This window comes from Neodiprion fabricii, chromosome 3 (assembly GCF_021155785.1).
Source record: "Neodiprion fabricii isolate iyNeoFabr1 chromosome 3, iyNeoFabr1.1, whole genome shotgun sequence".
NCBI classification, from domain to species: Eukaryota; Metazoa; Arthropoda; class Insecta; order Hymenoptera; family Diprionidae; genus Neodiprion; species Neodiprion fabricii.
In genome coordinates this window covers 15149156-15168033 of record NC_060241.1, presented here as the reverse complement: position 1 = coordinate 15168033, position 18878 = coordinate 15149156, and the positions used below count along the sequence as shown (strand labels likewise).

Here is an 18878-nt window from a genome sequence, read left to right as displayed (position 1 = left end):
TAAGGTATCGACGCTAGTAACGCAGTCCACCAATTGAGACACATTTTTTTTGGCTCAATTTTCTTAAATTTTAATAAAATCTGTGCCTCTAATTTATAAGTGTGCTTTCGAAATTTTTTCTCCATTGTGTCCGTGATAATGTTAAAAAAGATCATTACTTTTTCTGTTGGCTACAACGTAATTCCCGAAATTGGTATGATCATAAACCGCAGATAAAAGCACTTGATAAATACTATCAAACGCACATGTATTGTTGAACGAGAAATGACCTCCGTTTATTTCAGTATACTCTAACATCATGGAAGTGCCATTTTTAAGTATAGGAAGGTTTTTTGATTTTGAGGCAGATGAAAGAGTATCAAGAATTTTTTGTTCACCGTCACCCAAGTACAAGCTGTTCGTTTCTTTTTTTTACATTCGTCTTTGGCATCTTTCTCAGCTAGACCTTTGTGATTTTCTAATTCAGTGTACGCAATTTTTTCCGCAATTCGGTCATATTGATGACAGGCTTCACAAATTCGCCTTCGATTATAACTGTCGCTTTCATTTTCTAACGGTAAAGATCAGCCTGGGTGAGCATGAACTTTTTTCTTACATACAACACAATGGTATAGATCGCTTGGTTCTTCACCTCTGTTGCACTTTTTACAAGTTGCATCAATCTTTGTTGCATTTTCATTATGTTCCTTTAAAGGGGCACTTTTATGCTTACGTTTTCTGCAGCTCACGTCATTCGAATTTGTGACATTTGGTGGAATATTTTCTTTATATACTCTCTGTTATCATTATCAATCAATGAAAACTCTTTTGTCGGATTTATCCTAATGTCTTCATCAATCATTGTACTATTTACAAATAATTCATCAACGATATTAATATCAAGACCATTCATATTACTTTTCGTGTCCTCATCTTCATTCTCAGTTGACCTAACAGTGCTTAACATATTTTCGTCAATAGTTTCATCCGTGTTTTCGACATCTTCATTATAACTCCGGTGGTTCTTAATGGACAGCACAGAGGCCCCAGTGTCTTCCGTCGCATTTCTGTCTATAATTGTACGTTTCTCTTCATAGTATTTGATCAACCTCTCGGTTAATGCATCGACCCTCAAACGTCTTCTTTCGAAACCAAGTATCTCATTTTTTATTAATTTAAATTCGCTTTCCACTGGTGCACTAGACCCTGGACGTTTATTGCTAACTTTCCATTTATCGCTACATATTTTTGACCACATCGGAATGTGTTTCACTTCTTTTATTAGCCGTTGTGCAAATTTTGCGTGATAATATGCATTGACTCTTTCTCCAGTTTCTGAGGCTACGATCACATCAACTTTCTGTTTGAGATTCAGCACCCAATGGTCCCATAAATTGATGGCGAAATTTTCTTCATTCTTGACTACTTCTTCGGTTTCAGCTTCTTCAGATTCAGCTTTGTAGGTTTCACATTTTTTTTTATCAGACTCATCTTTTTCGGCTAGCAAATCCTCAACGTCAAACTCTGTCGTTTTACCAGTTATTAAATTTTGCAAACTTTTTCTATACGTTTCACACAAAGTGTCATCGTTTTTATTCAATATTTTGCCATCTGTTGGGCTTAGTGAAACGACGAGAAGAGCTTTTATCAGTTCTCGTACAGATTCTTCGCTGTCACACAAAATTAGTCGCCCGATACATGCCAGATAAAAGGTTTTAATTGAAGGATTGTCATCTTTAAGAAAATTCACCCTGAGCTTGATATAATGAGCAACGTCGATACATATGTGTGTGTCAAGGACAGCTGCCGTTTTACATGCATCACAAAATTGTTCGATAGTTTTAAAATTAGTGAATGTCCACACGCAAGCCGTAAGTAATGCTCTGGAAGAGTCACAGATCTGAAAGTAATATGTCAAACTTACGTACGACGTTGAAGTATGATTGACATCCAATAATTTACACTTAACTCTTTCATGCATACATTTTTCCTTACACGCGATTTACTTTAAATTTTGCATACATGGGCTTTTGGGGGCGCTGATTACACATCTGAGTTCGAGATTTAAAAATTCACAATGGCGGATCCAAAATGTCGGACGTAAATTCAAAAAGCTATTTCATTTTGATAAAACTTTATGTTACATGCTTTTTGGGGTCACTGCTTATGAATTTGAACTCGAAATTCGAAGATTCAAAATGTCGGATCCAATATGACGGATAGACAGAAACAACCAAAAACAAATTTAAGACTTCTGTACAATTTTTGGGTGTATACTAAGTTTATTTAAAAGTTGGCATTCAGAGGTAAATTGGCAGAAAAAGATTTTTTCATGGGAAAGTACGAATTTTGACCATTTGTTTATATATGCTATTTTCGCAGTGAATAAATAAATTTTATATTTTTTTTAGACTTAGAAATATTATAGGGACCGCGTGGATCCAAAAAACTCGGCAGTTATTACCAAAAAAATAGTTTAATAAATAAAAAGCTACAAAAAAGGAGTTACAAATGAAGTTATTCGAAAGTGCGCAAGCGCCAAAAAAAGCCTCACTATGTAAAATACAGCAGTCCAGTTGTGCGTGTACGCTAACATTGTTATACCGCACTCTTCGGAAATGGAGCACCTTACGCTTGCTTCACAGACTTCGAAAATCGAACCTTGGAAGCAGATGTAGCAAAAACAAATAATTTCGTATTGGGGGCACCCAAGTCACGTCAACCTCAAAGAAGACCAATAAGAAATTTTTTCATTTCAATATACAGTGGACCCTCCGAATAAACCCGGGCAATGCGGAAAGGGGTAGCGTTTTTCTCGGAATTCGGGTTCCCCCACTATGCGTCACCACTTTCGCCGGCGAAATTTGTGCGCTGCCGTCTCCTAAGAGCCGGCATCCTACTCTTACGTTACGCACGATGTTTGTTTACGTATTGTGTGCTGCATTCTATTGTGTAGTAATACCAAAACTTGCTTCTTGATATGTAATAGGTCCTGATATCGGTAATTCTTTCGCTGCTGGGTCAACAACCCAAGCATGCAGTTCATTATCGAATTCTGAACTAATCGATTTCCTTTTCATATTTTTCGAGCTAATTTTTTGCGAAGATTTATTGATAATATTGTATACACATATCACATACATATTGGAAGCATAAACGTTAAAATAAATAATAGAATAAACGTTGATTAGTCAATATTTCCAATCGAATCATTAATAACCTACTACTGACGCCCCCGAATATACTAAAAATGCTTCTTCCCCGAGCGGGCATATTCAGAGGGCAGCGTATGAAATTCGAGCGCGCGGCTTATGTGCCCTGAAGTGGGGGAAGCGCCCGAGCACGGATTAGGAGAAGCGCCCGAGCACGGATTAGGAGAAGCGGCACTATTGAGAGGGGGTTTATTGAGAGGGTCCACTGTATATTTGTACCTACATGAAGTTCATTTACTTACTACTTGTTTTGGAAATTTAGCCCTATACTTGATCATTTGTTGTAGCCAGTTTTGGATTGATGCAGTATCCTGACTTTCAGACAGCATTTGAGCTACTGAAAATTGTCCGGCGGGTGGTCTTATGACACATATATATAAAAATATCGATTTAGACTTTTTCCCTGGTACATGTTCGATTTTTGACGTTATGCCAGATGTTGCATCAATTATTAATAGTACATCATCAGCATATTGATTCCATAATCGTATCTGACGTTTCGAAAAGAAGTGTACATAAAAAGGATCTGTCCCGATGTTTTGTATGGTATTTTCTCCCAATGTACTGTGCTACATTATCTGAAGTGCTTTCACGGGATTTTTATCAAAATACTGGGAGGCAATATATTCATATTTTGCTCGTCTTAGTACCGAATTTTTGTACAAAATGGGAGGTTCGGGGTCACCCTCGCGCATTACATTTCTTCCGATTTCTGCTCTATAAGCATCTGCCGACTTATGACATAGTTCTTTAGATATTGTTGTTCGCTTGGGATTGCGAAGCTGACGCTTACCACATTTTCCATCGCCTTTAGACAAAGAACATTCAATCATCGTGTTCTGATCGTTGGAAAAATTGTCAATTTTGCATTCGATCTTGTTACCACACTTGCATTTTCCTGAAAGCATCAAATACTAATACTAGGACGACTCTTGAAATTAGTCTTCTACATATTTTATACGGCCACAACATGGCTGACCGGGTTAAAGCCGTACACTCTAGCTTCGAAAAATATAAATAAGACCAGCGCATCATCGTCCGGGTGTCAGAGCGGGGTCTCGTACACTTTTTTATGTTCCCTCGGTAATTTGATGTAAATTTATGTTTTTCATTGTGCTGAATCGAATTTTCGAGGTTATCAGACCCAATAATGGTCATGTAGAATAAAGACAAACTTCAAAGTTGATATTTAGAAATATTGTGAAAGTTCTATTTTTATTTCAGTGGTTCAAACTACGAAGTTGAAATTTCTTTCATTGATGCCAAAACATATCTTGTTCAAGTTTTGAGGCAAAAAAATAAATGAGTGACGTTTGATTAGTTGCGGTATTGGATGTATCATTACAATAATACCGTTTCATTTTCAAACCTTCCACCTACCTGCAATTCAATTCGACTTTATATTCTGAAAGCTCTTAAGGTAGTAGCCCGGTGTGGCGACCGAAATTTAGACGTTTTTTCATGATTTTTTTTTACAAAGTAAATAAAATGCTATCGTTTTAAAATTTTTACATGTTTTTATTGGTGTTTTGAAGTATATAAAAAAAATTTTTTAAAGTTAATTTTACATCAATTTGTTTAAAATTTTTGACGTCAATATGGAGTCCTCAAAGAAAAGATGAGTTGGTTCGGGGAAACACACAGCCTTCCAAAGTCATCTGAAATAAAAAATTCAAAGAGATTATTATTCTGTAGACTTCATTTTAGGTCCCGAACCTTAAATATACATAAAAATAAAAAAACAAAAACAAAATGGCGGACTTGTGAAAAAAGTTCTCAAAATCTAATTTTTTTTCTTCATAAATTGTTTAAATAAAATAGTTTATAATTGGAAAATTAAATGTTTTAAAGGTTCGGCATCTAGATATGTGTGTCTAGAATAACGGGTTAAATTTTTAGCTAAATCGGTTGAATAGTTTTGAGTCAGTGATTCCCCGAAGTTTCGAAAACATAGTTTTGAGAAAAACGCTTTTAAAGTTTTGACAACAGATTTTTTTCAATAAAATTATACTTACATTAATCAGCTATGCCTGGTGCATAGAGCAGTCCTTCCGTTTCCTCAAAATTGTCATTTTCAGCAGCTTTTAGAGCTCTATGTAAAGTTCTGGCTTCTTTGGAGTTGGCTTCTGTAGTTTTCTCTACCCTCAAAATCCGTGCATTGTCAACATCGTCAGCGTAGTCTCTGGCTGTTTGTCCTAATGTAACGCCCATTGTCTCCATAATTTTGAGTACAGGTAGAAAACCCTCATTAAAGATGCAAGCGGCGGTATAGGTAGCAATTTCCAGAACGTTTTTCCCAGTAAAAGTATGCTTCGGAGCAAAATTCCATACACAGTGATTAAAACTTTCGTTGTTATTTTGCGTGTTCCCGCCCAAGCATCTTTTCAATAAATCGTCGGACGCCAAAGTCTCGTACACAGGTTTTATGAGATTTGTAACTTGTTCGTTAAACGTTACTGGGTGTTCATAAGTGCTCTCTTGATTTTCCGCTTTGAGCTGTTGATACTTGCACCAAGAATCTGAGCAGTAAGAGTGCTCAGGGTTTTCGTCTGTTGATGTCATGTGGTAGAATGTAGCCCACACGGCTTTCTTCATTTCTTCGAGAGAATGACAGTTTCTGGTGATTGCCAAACCGTAGTACATAGACATTTTTAACATAATCTTGTTAGTTAATTGCAACGGTTTAGGTTTTGGTGGCTCAGCGCTGGTCGACGAGTCTCTCTTTATCCTACGCTTTTTCGGAGCACTTTCCTCGGTACTCTTCACTTTTACGGCCATCTTCGTGTTCTTAGCTGCATCCAATTGTTTTTTCACTTTTGCGTACTCGGTAAGAGTTTTTTTTACACCTTGAAGTGCTCGGTACATTCTTTTCTTCACATGCAATACGCATTCTTGCTTCTGGCGTGTCACACGCTTTCATACACACTACGGCGCGCTCTCTTATTTTAGCTATAACTTTAAGAATAATTGAAATTTATGTCTGAAATTTTTACAGCATATTTTTAAGATGTTTTTCTTCCGAAAAATGTAAAAAAAAAAAAATCGATTTTTTGAACCCGTCACACCGGGCTACTACCTTAACGTAGCACATGAACAAATCAAGTTATTAGAACCCAATCGTGTGAAGCTAAACCCGTTAGATTATGGGTTCTCTACATTTCGTTCTCTCGACGAAATTTTAGTCCCTAATAAAATAACTTCATTGTTCACTGCAATCGACGAACTCATACCTAATTGTAAATGTCAAAACTTTGTGCAAAAATTTTGTGTTTGTATATCAGCGGGAGTGCCATGCATTTCTTTCTGCGTTTGTTGTTCATCAAATTATTGTGACAATCGTTATAACTAATAATATCATCTGTAACGAGCTATTCAAAATAAGCCGAGCCGCTAACGTTCATTGAATTTCAAGATGAATACCACTTACAAATTTTGTCAATTAAAAAATGTTCAAAAAACAGTTTAGTACTTTATTCCAATTGGAAATATGTAAATATGTATGAAACAAGTATTTTTAAAAGTCGTTGAAAATCATAACCGATGACCGCCAAGCATTGAAGCACGGTATTACTAGCGATATATTACGTGGACCATAAGTACGACTTTTTGATGTTTTCTGCGATTTGCACTTAAAATATCAACTTTCCGAAAAATATACAACAGACAATAAGTATTTGAAATTTGAACATTTATTGGATAAAGTCAGAGTGCCAAATCAAAATTTCATTACCTTCCCGAAAAGTTAGGAAGAACTAAGTTTGGCCAAAAATGAGCCATACATCGAAAGCTAACCATAATTGGGCCTAGTAAACCTCGAAAATTTGATTCAGCACACCCAAAAACATAAAGTCACATCAAGTTACCGAGGGGACCTCAAATGTATACGAGACCCCTCTCTGGCGCCTGGACTAAATTTTTCTGTTCAGTATATCGGTACAAAAAAGCTGTGTCAAGAGATAAAACAGTGAACCCCTCGATGAACACTTCAGAATAATCTAGAACAACAAATTATGCTGCGTGAAATTGAATTTTTCGGTAAGAAAAATAAAAGTAAAAAAAAATTGATAACTGAATCTGGCAATTTGGAAAAAATGAGCCATTGAATGAATGTTTTGAATATCGATTGCAAAATGTAAAATGAATTCTGTTGATTAACAAATGTTTTTTTTTTTTATAAACTGTTATAAAGAAATTGTATAAGTATTGATAATAAACTTTGTCAAAGAATAAAACCTTCCAAAGCTGAAAAACTAAGTTCAAAAATGATTTTCAGAATGCGGAAAATTGACATAGATAATTTTTGCTGCAGAAAAGCGATTTTGACATATGACATTTAAATAAAAATTATCAACGACAATATCTAAAAAGGGGAAAACATTATAAGAACAATTTAAAATGTTCAATATTTTTTACTAAAGTTGTTTGTAACAATTTAACAATAATAGCTTCAGGAAGAAAAATAAGAAAACACATTTTAGATAAAATGGTTTATATTCGAAAAAAATGTTTGAACAAAATCAATAGATTTTGTTGAAAACGATGAGAAAGATTTGTTTACTTGCATCACCGACAGGAAGTCACAGAATCTCGAACTTTCTGAGAAGCAAAGTGATTCTAATTTGATTCATTCAATTCCAATCTTTAGATGAAAAGTTACATGGTAACTCATTTATGAAAATACGAAATATCCGAATAAAAACTGAGCAACAAATAGCCAACTGGAATCGAAATCTTGCAGTCCAATTTTTTTTGGAGCATGAAATTTCTTCTTCCATATGTGCCGTGGCTCGGCAACAATTGATGATGTTTCTCATTAACATTCACACACCCGAAATGAATTAAAAAATAAGACGGGCTTTCGGTGGTTCTGCAGTAACTGAGTGTTTTCGAGGTTTCTTTTCGGGTCACTCTAACTGTTAAACTATTTGTTGAATGGGTGTTGTCGCTGACTTTTGTCCGTAAAATTTTATGCTCTACAAAATTGGTCAAATGCATTTTTGCTCTACCTGTATCCGTTCTCGCAGCGTTCGCGCAGAAAATGACAGCGGTGCAAAAATATGCTGTTTTTTTATTGTGTCTAATTTTTTTCTTAAAAAATGTACCAGGCTGGAATTCCAGCAACTCAGATTCATATTGCGTATTGTCCTGAAGATTGCCAGTATTTTTTTATATAAACTTTGAAATTATTGGAATTTAAAATGCTCATGTGACATATTAAGCCTCAATATTTCGTGGGTCTACTGTTTCCGACACTACTTTGTAGTGTGGTTGTATTTACCTTTGATACTTCCAGATGTTGCAGATCGATTCAAATGATGATTTTTGAAGCATAAAGCATGGCGGAGACGTACGGTGTTCCATATATAAGAAGACAACATCTCAGTCCACATGTTAGGCTTCAAAATCGTATGGTATCGAACGCTCTTTTTACCATTTTTTTTTCGCCGAGATAACGTTTCCGTTACCATTCCGTTAAACTCTGTCTTGGGTATAGATATGACAAAAAAATCTGGGGAATCGATGCTTTCATCTCCTGCTGTCAAACTGCCAAACGTTGAATTATCTAACGATTTATTTTCGTTTTCAATAAACAAAAGTTTGTCTTTCAATTCAAAGCGGTTATTCACAACATAAGAATGAATTGTTGACGTTTTAATGCAATTATTCAATTCTTGTCGAATACTTTCCCAGACAGCAATTGTTTTTTCGACAATTGATCGATCGGCTCGAAGTATTTGTCCCTTGTAGCGTAAAACTGTTTCGGTGAGAACATTTTTATCAACAACAGACGGTTTTCCGCGTCTCTTTACTGGATTCATCTTCAAAAATAGTTTCGGACACTAGTAAGAATAGAAATATTAACTGTTTTCGGAAAGACCATCAGGCGACTGAATGAAATAGTGTGTAGAATTAACAAATGCAAAGCGTACAAAACGACCGTGCGACGTGGGTGGCGCAATTAAGAAATAACAAAAGTGCGCGCGAATTTTGAAGGAAGATATTTAAACTGGAGTTGAATGCAATAAGTACATTGGCAATGGCATAAATTGAAGGCTATTGCCGGATAAGAATAGTAATTTGGCCCACGAAACCTTTTGGGCTAATTATGGTTTTATTACGTTGGTACAGTCAAAAAAAAAGTGCTCGACACGAATGTTGTCCCCAAACCCACTCCCCCCTTCTGTTGACCTTACCACCCCAGAAAACCCAGTTTTTCGGCTTTGTTTCTTAACTTACCGCCAAGTCAACGAATCCTTATGAAAAAATACGGTGTATAGAGAAAGTAAAATTCTTTCAACTTAATTTTTTACAGATTTTTTTTCACCCCCTCCCCCTTCAAAAAAAATTTCTAAATTGTTTAAACATTTTTTTCTCGACAACTAAGGTAGAAGCAGATTTTGAATTTCTGCTCTGAGTGTATTTTGACTCGAAAAACACTCTCTATTTTTTTGAAATTTTACAAAATGGTGGAACACACTGAAAATTATGAAATACTGTTATTTTCGTCAGTTTTGGCTGTTTCTACACTTTGTTTTACTTTGAATGAGAAAAAACAAGTTTTTCAACAAGAAAAAACATGCAACCAAATATTTTCTACCCAATATAATACTTATACGATCGATCGCACATATATATGTATGTTTTGAAATACATGACAAGAAATTATTGCATACTGACTTTTTCATGTCAATTGACAATGTATTTCCCAATTTCACACACGCACAAACACACACACACACACACACACACACGCCAAATTACTATGCTTATCCGGCAATAGCCTTTAATTGGCAGAGATAATGTCAATTTCCTCTCCCTTGCTTAAGTGACGTAGTCAGGGCTGCACATCATAGGGATAACTGATGCGACACATGATACACGCGTGCGGAAACCAGCCTCCATGACCTATGTGAAGTTGACCCTACCACTGCGAATTTTAAAACTTATCCTTTTTTTGGAATCATTTAGTGATCGTTAAGTGCTGTTTGGTAGTCAAATATTGAGATTTGGTGATGGGTAGCTGTTTCCAAATTCGAGAAACAAAATCTTCAGCGTAAAGTTAGCCACTGCACTTTGACTTTTGACATCTTTTTTCAGACGAAAGAACATAATTGTTGATAAAAAACCTTCTGTGAAGTATCACCAAAAACTGCACTGTTGAGAAGTTGTGAATTTAAAAGAAAAAAAAACAATTAAATTCCAAAAATTTGTAACTCCCTAACAGTGCACTTTTGGGGGCTGCTTCACTGACGTTTTTTTATTGGCAATAATACCCTCTCTGCGAAAAAAATTTGTAAAGACTTGAAGTGGGGCGACTAACTTCACGCTGAAAATTGAGTTTCTCGAATTTTGAAGAACTATTCGCCACCAAACTTGAAAAATATACTACCAAACACCACCAAACGACCACGAACGATTTTTAAAAAATAACCGTTTCGGGGGACACAGGAGAGAATAATGAAACTTAATTTTTTCGCCCAAACTGAATTTTACAATTTTATATCATTTATATTACATTTCTCTTTCTCTCTCCAATTGATATCTTTTGTGGTCATTTACTATGATCTATAATTTTAAAAAGAAATTCATTGTTTATTGAGAATAAAGAAGTTGCGAGTGAGTTCAGACGTGTGAAATTGGAATTTTGGTTTTGTTATCCTGGTTGATTAATACATACGATGGCAGAAAATATGGACGTGGAAATAGAATTTTATTCGAGATATAATCAGACCGCGATGTTCATATTATTTCACCTATTAGTGCTTTTACAGGGCGTGGTCTTTTGGTGTAGGGCAGAAATGTACAGTATTATTTTTCACACGGAAAAACTCACAGCTGACAGTTTGGCGGCTGAAACAGCGGCGAGAGGCGAGGGGACGGTTCGACAGAGTTTCAGGTTGAGAGAAGTCAACACTGTGATCAGTTTTTTTTTTTTAAATTCAAGTTCCGACAAATTTCAAAATTCCATGGGTCGGTAGCGGCTAATTAGCGGCCAATTTCGGTGCTTTGGAAACTTTTTTACGATCAACCCTCCGTGCAGAATTAGCACACGGTTGTACTGTTTCCGAGAGAAGTCAGCACTGCCATCGATTTTTTAAAAAAATTCATGTCCCGACAAATTTCAAAATTCGATGGGTCAGTAGCGGCTAATTAGCGGCGAATTTCGGTGCTTTGGAAACTTTTTTACGATCAACCCTCCATGCAGAATTAGCACACGGTTGTGCTGTTTCCGAGAAAAGTCAGCACTGCTATCGATTTTTTAAAAAAATTCATGTCCCGACAAATTTCAAAATTCGATGGGTCAGTAGCGGCTAATTAGCGGCAAATTTCGGTGCTTTGGAAACTTTTTTACGATCAACCCTCCATGCAGAATTAGCACACGGTTGTGCTGCTTCTGAGAAAAGTCAGCACTGCCATCGATTTTTAAAAAAAATTCATGTTCCGACAAATTTCAAAATTCGATGGGTCAGTAGCGGCTAATTAGCGGCAAATTTCGGTGCTTTGGAAACTTTTTTACGATCAACCCTCCATGCAGAATTAGCACACGGTTGTGCTGTTTCCGAGAAAAGTCAGCACTGCCATCGATTTTTTTAAAAAATTCATGTCCCGACAAATTTCAAAATTCGATGGGTCAGTAGCGGCTAATTAGCGGCAAATTTCGGTGCTTTGGAAACTTTTTTACGATCAACCCTCCATGCAGAATTAGCACACGGTTGTGCTGCTTCCGAGAAAAGTCAGCACTGCCATCGATTTTTTAAAAAAATTCATGTCCCGACAAATTTCAAAATTCGATGGGTCAGTAGCGGCTAATTAGTGGCAAATTTCAGTGCTTTGGAAACTTTTTTACGATCAACCCTCCATGCAGAATTAGCACACGGTTGTGCTGCTTCCGAGAAAAGTCAGCACTGCCATCGATTTTTTAAAAAAATTCATGTCCCGACAAATTTCAAAATTCGATGGGTCAGTAGCGGCTAATTAGCGGCAAATTTCGGTGCTTTGGAAACTTTTTTACGATCAACCCTCCATGCAGAATTAGCACACGGTTGTGCTGTTTCCGAGAAAAGTCAGCACTGCCATCGATTTTTTAAAAAAATTCAGGTACAGACAAATTTCAAAATTCCATGGGTCGGTAGCGGCTAATTATCGGCAAATTTCTGTGCTTTTCACAATACCCTACAATCAACCCTGAGTAGTTATTCTTCGTGTGGTTATGCTGCCTTAGTGTGAAGTTGCCATAACCCTCAAGTTTTTTCGAAAATTTGGGCTCTAACCTAATTATGACTACAACTGATCATCAGCGGCTAATTAGCGGCAAATTACAGTTCCATTCAAAATCACCAATCACTAACCCGTCGTAGTTTTTTTACTCGTGGTTGTGCTATCTTTTTGTGAAGTTTGCAGGGCCATCGATTTTTTCGAAAATTTGACACGCGGCAAAATAAATTTTTTCACGGCTAATTAGCGGCTAATTAACGGCAAATTATCAAAGAGATACTATTTCGATTTTTGTAAGTCGTTGTGCTGAGTTAACGTACGTGTTCCATGTCAGCAAACGTACAATCATAAGGTGGATGAAAAGCTAATTTTTTGATACTGCTCAGGAAGTGATTTATATCCACTATTCTTCTGCCGGCCAACTCGAATGGTGGAGTGGATTCGATTGTCATGCGAATATTACGCAACGATTATATTTGAATTTATATGTTTATTCAAACAGAGAATTGAGTTATAATTGATAACAACAAATGGTGAGTGCGGGCGTTAACGTTATATTAAAATTTAATTAGGCGTGCGTTACGCCTGGAAGCAGTATTGAGACTGCTCACACGGCCTCTCGCCGGGCTCGGCGACAGTGCATACAAAGTGCATAATCGCGTAATTTGAGCACTGCTGCCGATAAGGAAGCCAAGCGCACAAGGCGGGCTACGCTGCACGATGAATTTCGTACTCATTTAAATGATCCCCGGCATGTTCCTACGAGAGGATATAAAACTGTTACATTTTATTAGAAATGTTCCAGCCCTATCACACGATCTTAGATTGATCCATTATCCTTTCAAATCGCAACTCATGGTCTTCTACCACATTATTATTGGTTGTGGGCGAAAAACTTACGGATGTGCTTGTACCTACAACTGCCGTCTCCTTACGGGCTCCCGTTATAGAAATCGGAGAGTTGGGTATCACCTCCGAGCAAAACAGATCGACTGCGACGAATTCTGTTGGAGATCTGACCTCGTCAAACTCGATAACATAATCTGTTATCGTGTCTTCGGTTGGCGTGTCTTCCGCTACCAACTCTTCGTCGATCATTTGGCTCGCAGCAATTGCACATTGACCATATATTATGTAACCGATTGACAAGTATGTACAAAACATCAGAGCCGGTCTGATTTGAGTCCTGACCCCCAGGTGGGTGTTGTTTCAGATGAATGTTTTACTTATATTTACAAATTTTTCTTCAGAAATAGTCGAAAAATGTAGGTTATTTCAGCTTCGTAAAACTTATTTTTTAGGTAATCGCGGGGCATATGATAGTAATGTTTCTTAATAGAAAATGTTTAAGTTTTTCTCGTAATTGTAGTTGTTACGTCCGTGAGTAGAGTTTACTCCTGAGCGGTAGGAATAAACCGGTTCGCTTCACTTTTACGTTCCAGGTTAACTGGAAATCAGTATGAGGATTAATAAAAAACGAAGTGTACTGTATGAAGCTATGTCTTACTTATATATTTATTTCAAAAAGCTGATAGTCTGGATGTGAAGTTGTCGAGAGTTAGAAAAGGAATGTCGCTAGAGACTTGAAACGTACGGGGTGCAGAAAAGGTGTTAAGATGCTGAAGGAAGGGAATGGAATTAGATGAGTAAGCGCGATAGTGAATAGCGCGAGACTAGGTAGAGATAAGAGGACAGGACAGAGACCATGAGATTCATATAAGAACTGTGAGAAAGTTAGCGAGTAGGAAAAATTAGAGAGAAGTGGTATGCTGGACGTAACAAAGCATAGAAAGATAAGGTATGGAACGAGCTTTATCGATTTGAAGCTGTTCTTCGTTTGTGTCGAACTCTTTTGTCTTCAAATCACCTACGCAACGGGTTTCTTTTCGTTTTTTATTGTCCTTCGTTACTTCTTGCTTTAGCGTCCAGCAAAAATCTGCCATCATGTTGACATTCCACTTCCCTTGATATCGACTCTCCATTTCACTTATGTCTTGATGGAATCTTTCTCCCTGTTCTTCACTGCACTCTCCAAGATTTTCAGGAAAGTAGTCAAGGTGAGAATATAAAAAGTGTAACTTAAGATTCATCGAGCAACCTAAATTTTCGGATTTTTCCAGCAGCTCTTCATCTAAAGCCTCGTAATTCTCACTTTTGTCATTTCCCAAAAAGTTTTTGGAAATATTTTTAAGACTTAGCCAAGCTACTCTCTCATTGTCGTTTATTTGTTCAACGAATTCACCGTTCTGAAATAAACTCTGAATTTGGGGTCCATCAAAAATTCCCTCTTTCAAATTAGCATCACTTATAGCGGGGAATTTATAGTTTTTTGAAGGTTACATTTTTTTCTGGTTTTACAATTAATGGAACGTTGGCATATTGGATTTTATTTTTAGTTTGTATTCCAATGAGTAGTAATTTGGACACAATGATTGCTTGCGCCTGTAACCAGGGCACCTCCACGTGGTGATGGTGGGCAACAGAACCGTCTGGTAGAGTCCATGGGATAACGGCGTGTATGCCGTCATGGCAGGCACAAGCGATAAATGCTTTACGATGCAGGGATTCGGAAACCCCGTATCGGCATCTGGGCATGTGTCTGGTTAATGTTTTACAACACTTTTTGGGAAATAATAAAAGTGAGAAATACGAGGCTTTAGTGAAAGAGCTGCTGGAAAATTATGAAGATTTGGATTGCTTGATGAATCTTAAGTTGCACTTCTTACATTCTCACCTTGACTACTTCCCTGGAAATCTTGGAGAGTACAGTGAAGAACAGGGAGAAAGATTCCATCAAGACATAAGTGAAATGGAGAGTCGATATCAAGGGAAGTGGAATGTCAACATGATGGCAGATTTTTGCTGGACGCTGAAGAAAGAAGTTACGAAGGAAAATAAAAAACGAAAAAGAAACTCGTTGCGTAGGTCATTTGAAGACAAAAGAGTTCGACACAAACGAAGAACAGCTGCAAATCGATAAAGCTCGTTTCTTACCTTATCTTTCTATGCTTTTTTGAACGATTTTTGGTAAATTTCTAACTGATTCACATTAACAGATTTTTTATTTGGATTTAGTGCATCACAATAGGTGAGAAATAAATTTAATCATGTTGAATCAATTTTTTTATTACTGTAAATACAATTTATAGCAAATTTTACGGATTTTTTTGCAATTTATTTATATTTTCAAGCTCCTACAGGCAAAATAAACTTCACATTTATACTCAGCGGATCGAATCTCATGTAAAACTTATATGATTTATATTTAGAAATTTTTTTTTCATCAAAACTGCAGTTTTTTCCATTTTGTACGGTTTTTTGCACTTTTCTCAAAATTTTGAGGGCGTTTCCGGACCAAACGGACTTCAGATTCGGATTCAGCGCGTCTAAATACATAAAGGTAGGTGGGTCTGTTCAAATGTACACACCACATTTTTTTTGTGGGCCGGGGTAATTTTCCTCGATAACACTAAACAGTTTCCACACCGTTGACGGATGTATCATGCTTGCATTTAAAATTTGCAAGCAATACCAGTCTAATACAATCATAATTTCTCAGGAATCTTTTGTACCATCGTGGCACACATTTTTTAACAGTTTTATCACAGCATGTTTCGCCGATGATTTTTCGGCAGATGTCGAACCAAATGCAGCCTTCTTTTTTATACAACTCGATTCGTAACAATTGCAATAAATATGCATCTAGCTCGCCACTTTCCTGGCAAAAAATCACCCGGGCTTGAGCTAATCGCTCGTTGTTAGATAACATATGACGTAATTCCTGTTTGACTTTTAAAGCTGATCACAGAATAGTACGAAAGTAGTAGGATATCACATGAATGAAATGCATGGTGCATGCATTCGGGCATGCAAATAGGTGTACGTCAAGTTTAATACTTGATAAATAATGATAATCCTGATCGGAAAACAACTTTATGAGTAAAAAACAATGTCAATAATCGCTGAACGGTAATGAAACGATGTAGATTTTTACAATGTAAAGTGATGTGGAAACCAATTCCAACGACGGAGAAATAATAGGAACGAATAAAATTCACGTGATAAGTATGACTTGCAGCAAGTAAGAAATAAAAGTATCATTCACATGGGAAAACAAATGTTCTCGCCGTATATTTGTTATGTTGCTACTATACGAGGCAGGCCGGCTGTGTCAGAGCTCGTGGTGGAGCCCTCCCTTTAAATGCCGGGTGGGGATACTTGCGCGCGCACTTGTGTGAGTCCCAGCGAGCGAAAAGCCATTACTACGTCTCTCTTTCTCTCTCTGCAAGATACACTCGGCACCTTTTCTTACGTACTTTTCTGTGTTTCTGTGTGATTTTGATTCTTATTAAGTGCATTTTTTTTACTGCTATATCTAGTCTAACCTAGCTTAGCCTTATTGTCTAACTGTTATTTCCTTCATCAGAAAATTGAATTTCCAAGTTCGGAACCATGGCCTGCGAATCTGAAGAGTTTTAGAAATCTGAAGAACTTCAGAATCGTTCCTTTCTTTACCCCCCAAATAGCGGTATAAGTTTCGTTAGAGGACGCGAAGATTCACCCTCGCAAATAAATGATAAATTAATATAAATTTTAACCTTAACTTGCTAGATGTGTGTTCCCCACACATAAACCCTTGACTCTCAGCTAGCGAGGCGAGGCCTGGACATTTGAAAGTTAATTGTGAAAGACAAAGTTGTTAAAGACAGAAATAGAAAAAATGAAATATTCTAAGAAAGCTGCCGGCTTGCTGGTAGCGAAATGGCGGCCACATCAATATTTTCATATATCTAATCAACACCTAATATAATATAAATGATATAATTTTCTCTGTTTCAGAAATATGTTTCCAATGTGTTTCACGACGCTGGATACGTTTGATACAGAATTTTCTGCAGATTCTGTGGAATGGTGTCCCATCGAACCGTTTACCGATGTGTTTGTATGCGGTACATATCAATTCTCCAATACTGAAGTTGGAGGTGATACGGAAAATACAAAGTGCCCGAACCGTCTTGGAAGGATTTATCTATTCCGTGTGAAAAATAGCGGAAAACTGAACTTGTTACAGCATTTGAATGTTCCAGCTGTGTTAGATATGAAGTGGATGCACGTAAAAATGAATCACAAAATACTACTCGGTGTTGCCAATGCATCGGGCTGCATACAAATCTATGAACTGTCGGATGTGAATAATATATCATTGAAATTATTCACAGAACAAAAAATCAACCCAGATCATGGTGAAATATTAGCATTGTCTTTGGACTGGTCATCCGGAGTATTATGTAACAACGCGGATCAAGATGTGAAGGCTGTGGTCAGTGATTCGCATGGTTCTATTTCAATCTTCGAATTTCGTGGCGAAAGTTTAGTGAACAAGTATTTGTGGAATGCTCATGGCTACGAAGCATGGATTGCAGCGTTCGATTATTGGAATACTAATATCATATACACTGGTAAGTTAATGAATAATGATCGTTTGAACGACCAGCAAGTAATATAGTGTGTTTAGATCGTTTGACCAGAGTTCTTCTCTAACTTCAATCGGGATGGGATGAGTGAGTGAGAGGGTGAATAAATAAATAACACGATTTCGCGGGAAAGACGAGACGCTTGCTTCGACATAAAAACCCTTGCGGTGCAGAGGGAAAAGCCGAAGCAAGACAAGTGTTTATTAACTGCAAATCAGAATATCATAATACAGGATAATATGGTCGTTGGTGCGTTCCTTGTCAACTAGATTGAATGATCATTCAATAATCTTAAGCCAACTTATTTAAGTCTCCATGAGAAACCGTGCTCCGCAACTTCCAACGCTAACGTGCAAGCAGGGAATGGGGAGCGTCAGAGTGGCCCAATGCCGTACAAACAGCGGTCCCGACGTCTCGGGAACCAACGCTGAAGTGCTCGGGCGACAATGTATGTCGCCGCGATGACGCTCGCCCGGGAGACGGGCACCTCCGGTCCAACTGGAGGGTGAACCGCGTATCCCCCAACCAACTTGAACGGATAATTCTTAAAACTACGCTAAACGAAATAATCGACGCGCGTGTCTAAGGAAAACCTAACACGTCCTACCTATTCGAGCGCTCGAGACTAACTAACTTGCGCTGCGCCCTCACCGGCCAAGCGAACGTACGTAACTGCCGATTCGAGTATCGGCCCACGAATTTCTGGCGTGGACAATAAGTACGTAATTTGAATTACTATAACGTTGAACTACTTGTCATGTGGAATAAGAAAGTAAATCTACTGTTGTGACCCTTTAGTCACTTTATACGTGGTAAATAGGTACAACATACGAATATAACGAAACTAAAGTATTTGCTGTGATAAATTTACAAACTAACATAATAATAATAAAGTTGCGCGAACATAGTGCAAGTAAATAATTTAGGGTGACCGAAGTGCTTTCACGCTTACCGCTCGCCTTTTACCCCGTAGGGTGAGTATAATTGTGATCGGTCT

At 37.3% G+C, this 18878-nt stretch overlaps 1 protein-coding gene and 1 long non-coding RNA gene across 4 annotated transcripts in view; one reads left to right on the top strand and one right to left on the bottom strand.

Annotated features, from left to right (window-relative positions):
• The window catches only part of LOC124178364 (diphthine methyltransferase), an 89276-nt gene that overhangs the window by 22455 nt on the left and 47943 nt on the right, over positions 1-18878 (top strand). For 2 of the 3 annotated variants that reach the window (XR_006869785.1, XM_046561635.1), the window contains exon 2: positions 17247-17866. Coding sequence is in view for 2 of the 3 variants with exons in the window: in XM_046561635.1 (XP_046417591.1) it covers positions 17251-17866 (616 nt within the window). In the remaining variant the exon portion in view is untranslated. Of the gene's footprint in view, positions 1-8484; positions 8603-17246; positions 17867-18878 lie in introns of all 3 variants that reach the window. The other variant, XM_046561636.1, reaches the window with a different exon arrangement.
• LOC124178387 lies at positions 3893-5279 on the bottom strand. The gene is made up of 3 exons (XR_006869796.1): positions 5207-5279; positions 4784-4849; positions 3893-3903 (listed from the first exon to the last, which is right to left on the bottom strand). It is a non-coding gene; the product is annotated as an uncharacterized LOC124178387 (long non-coding RNA).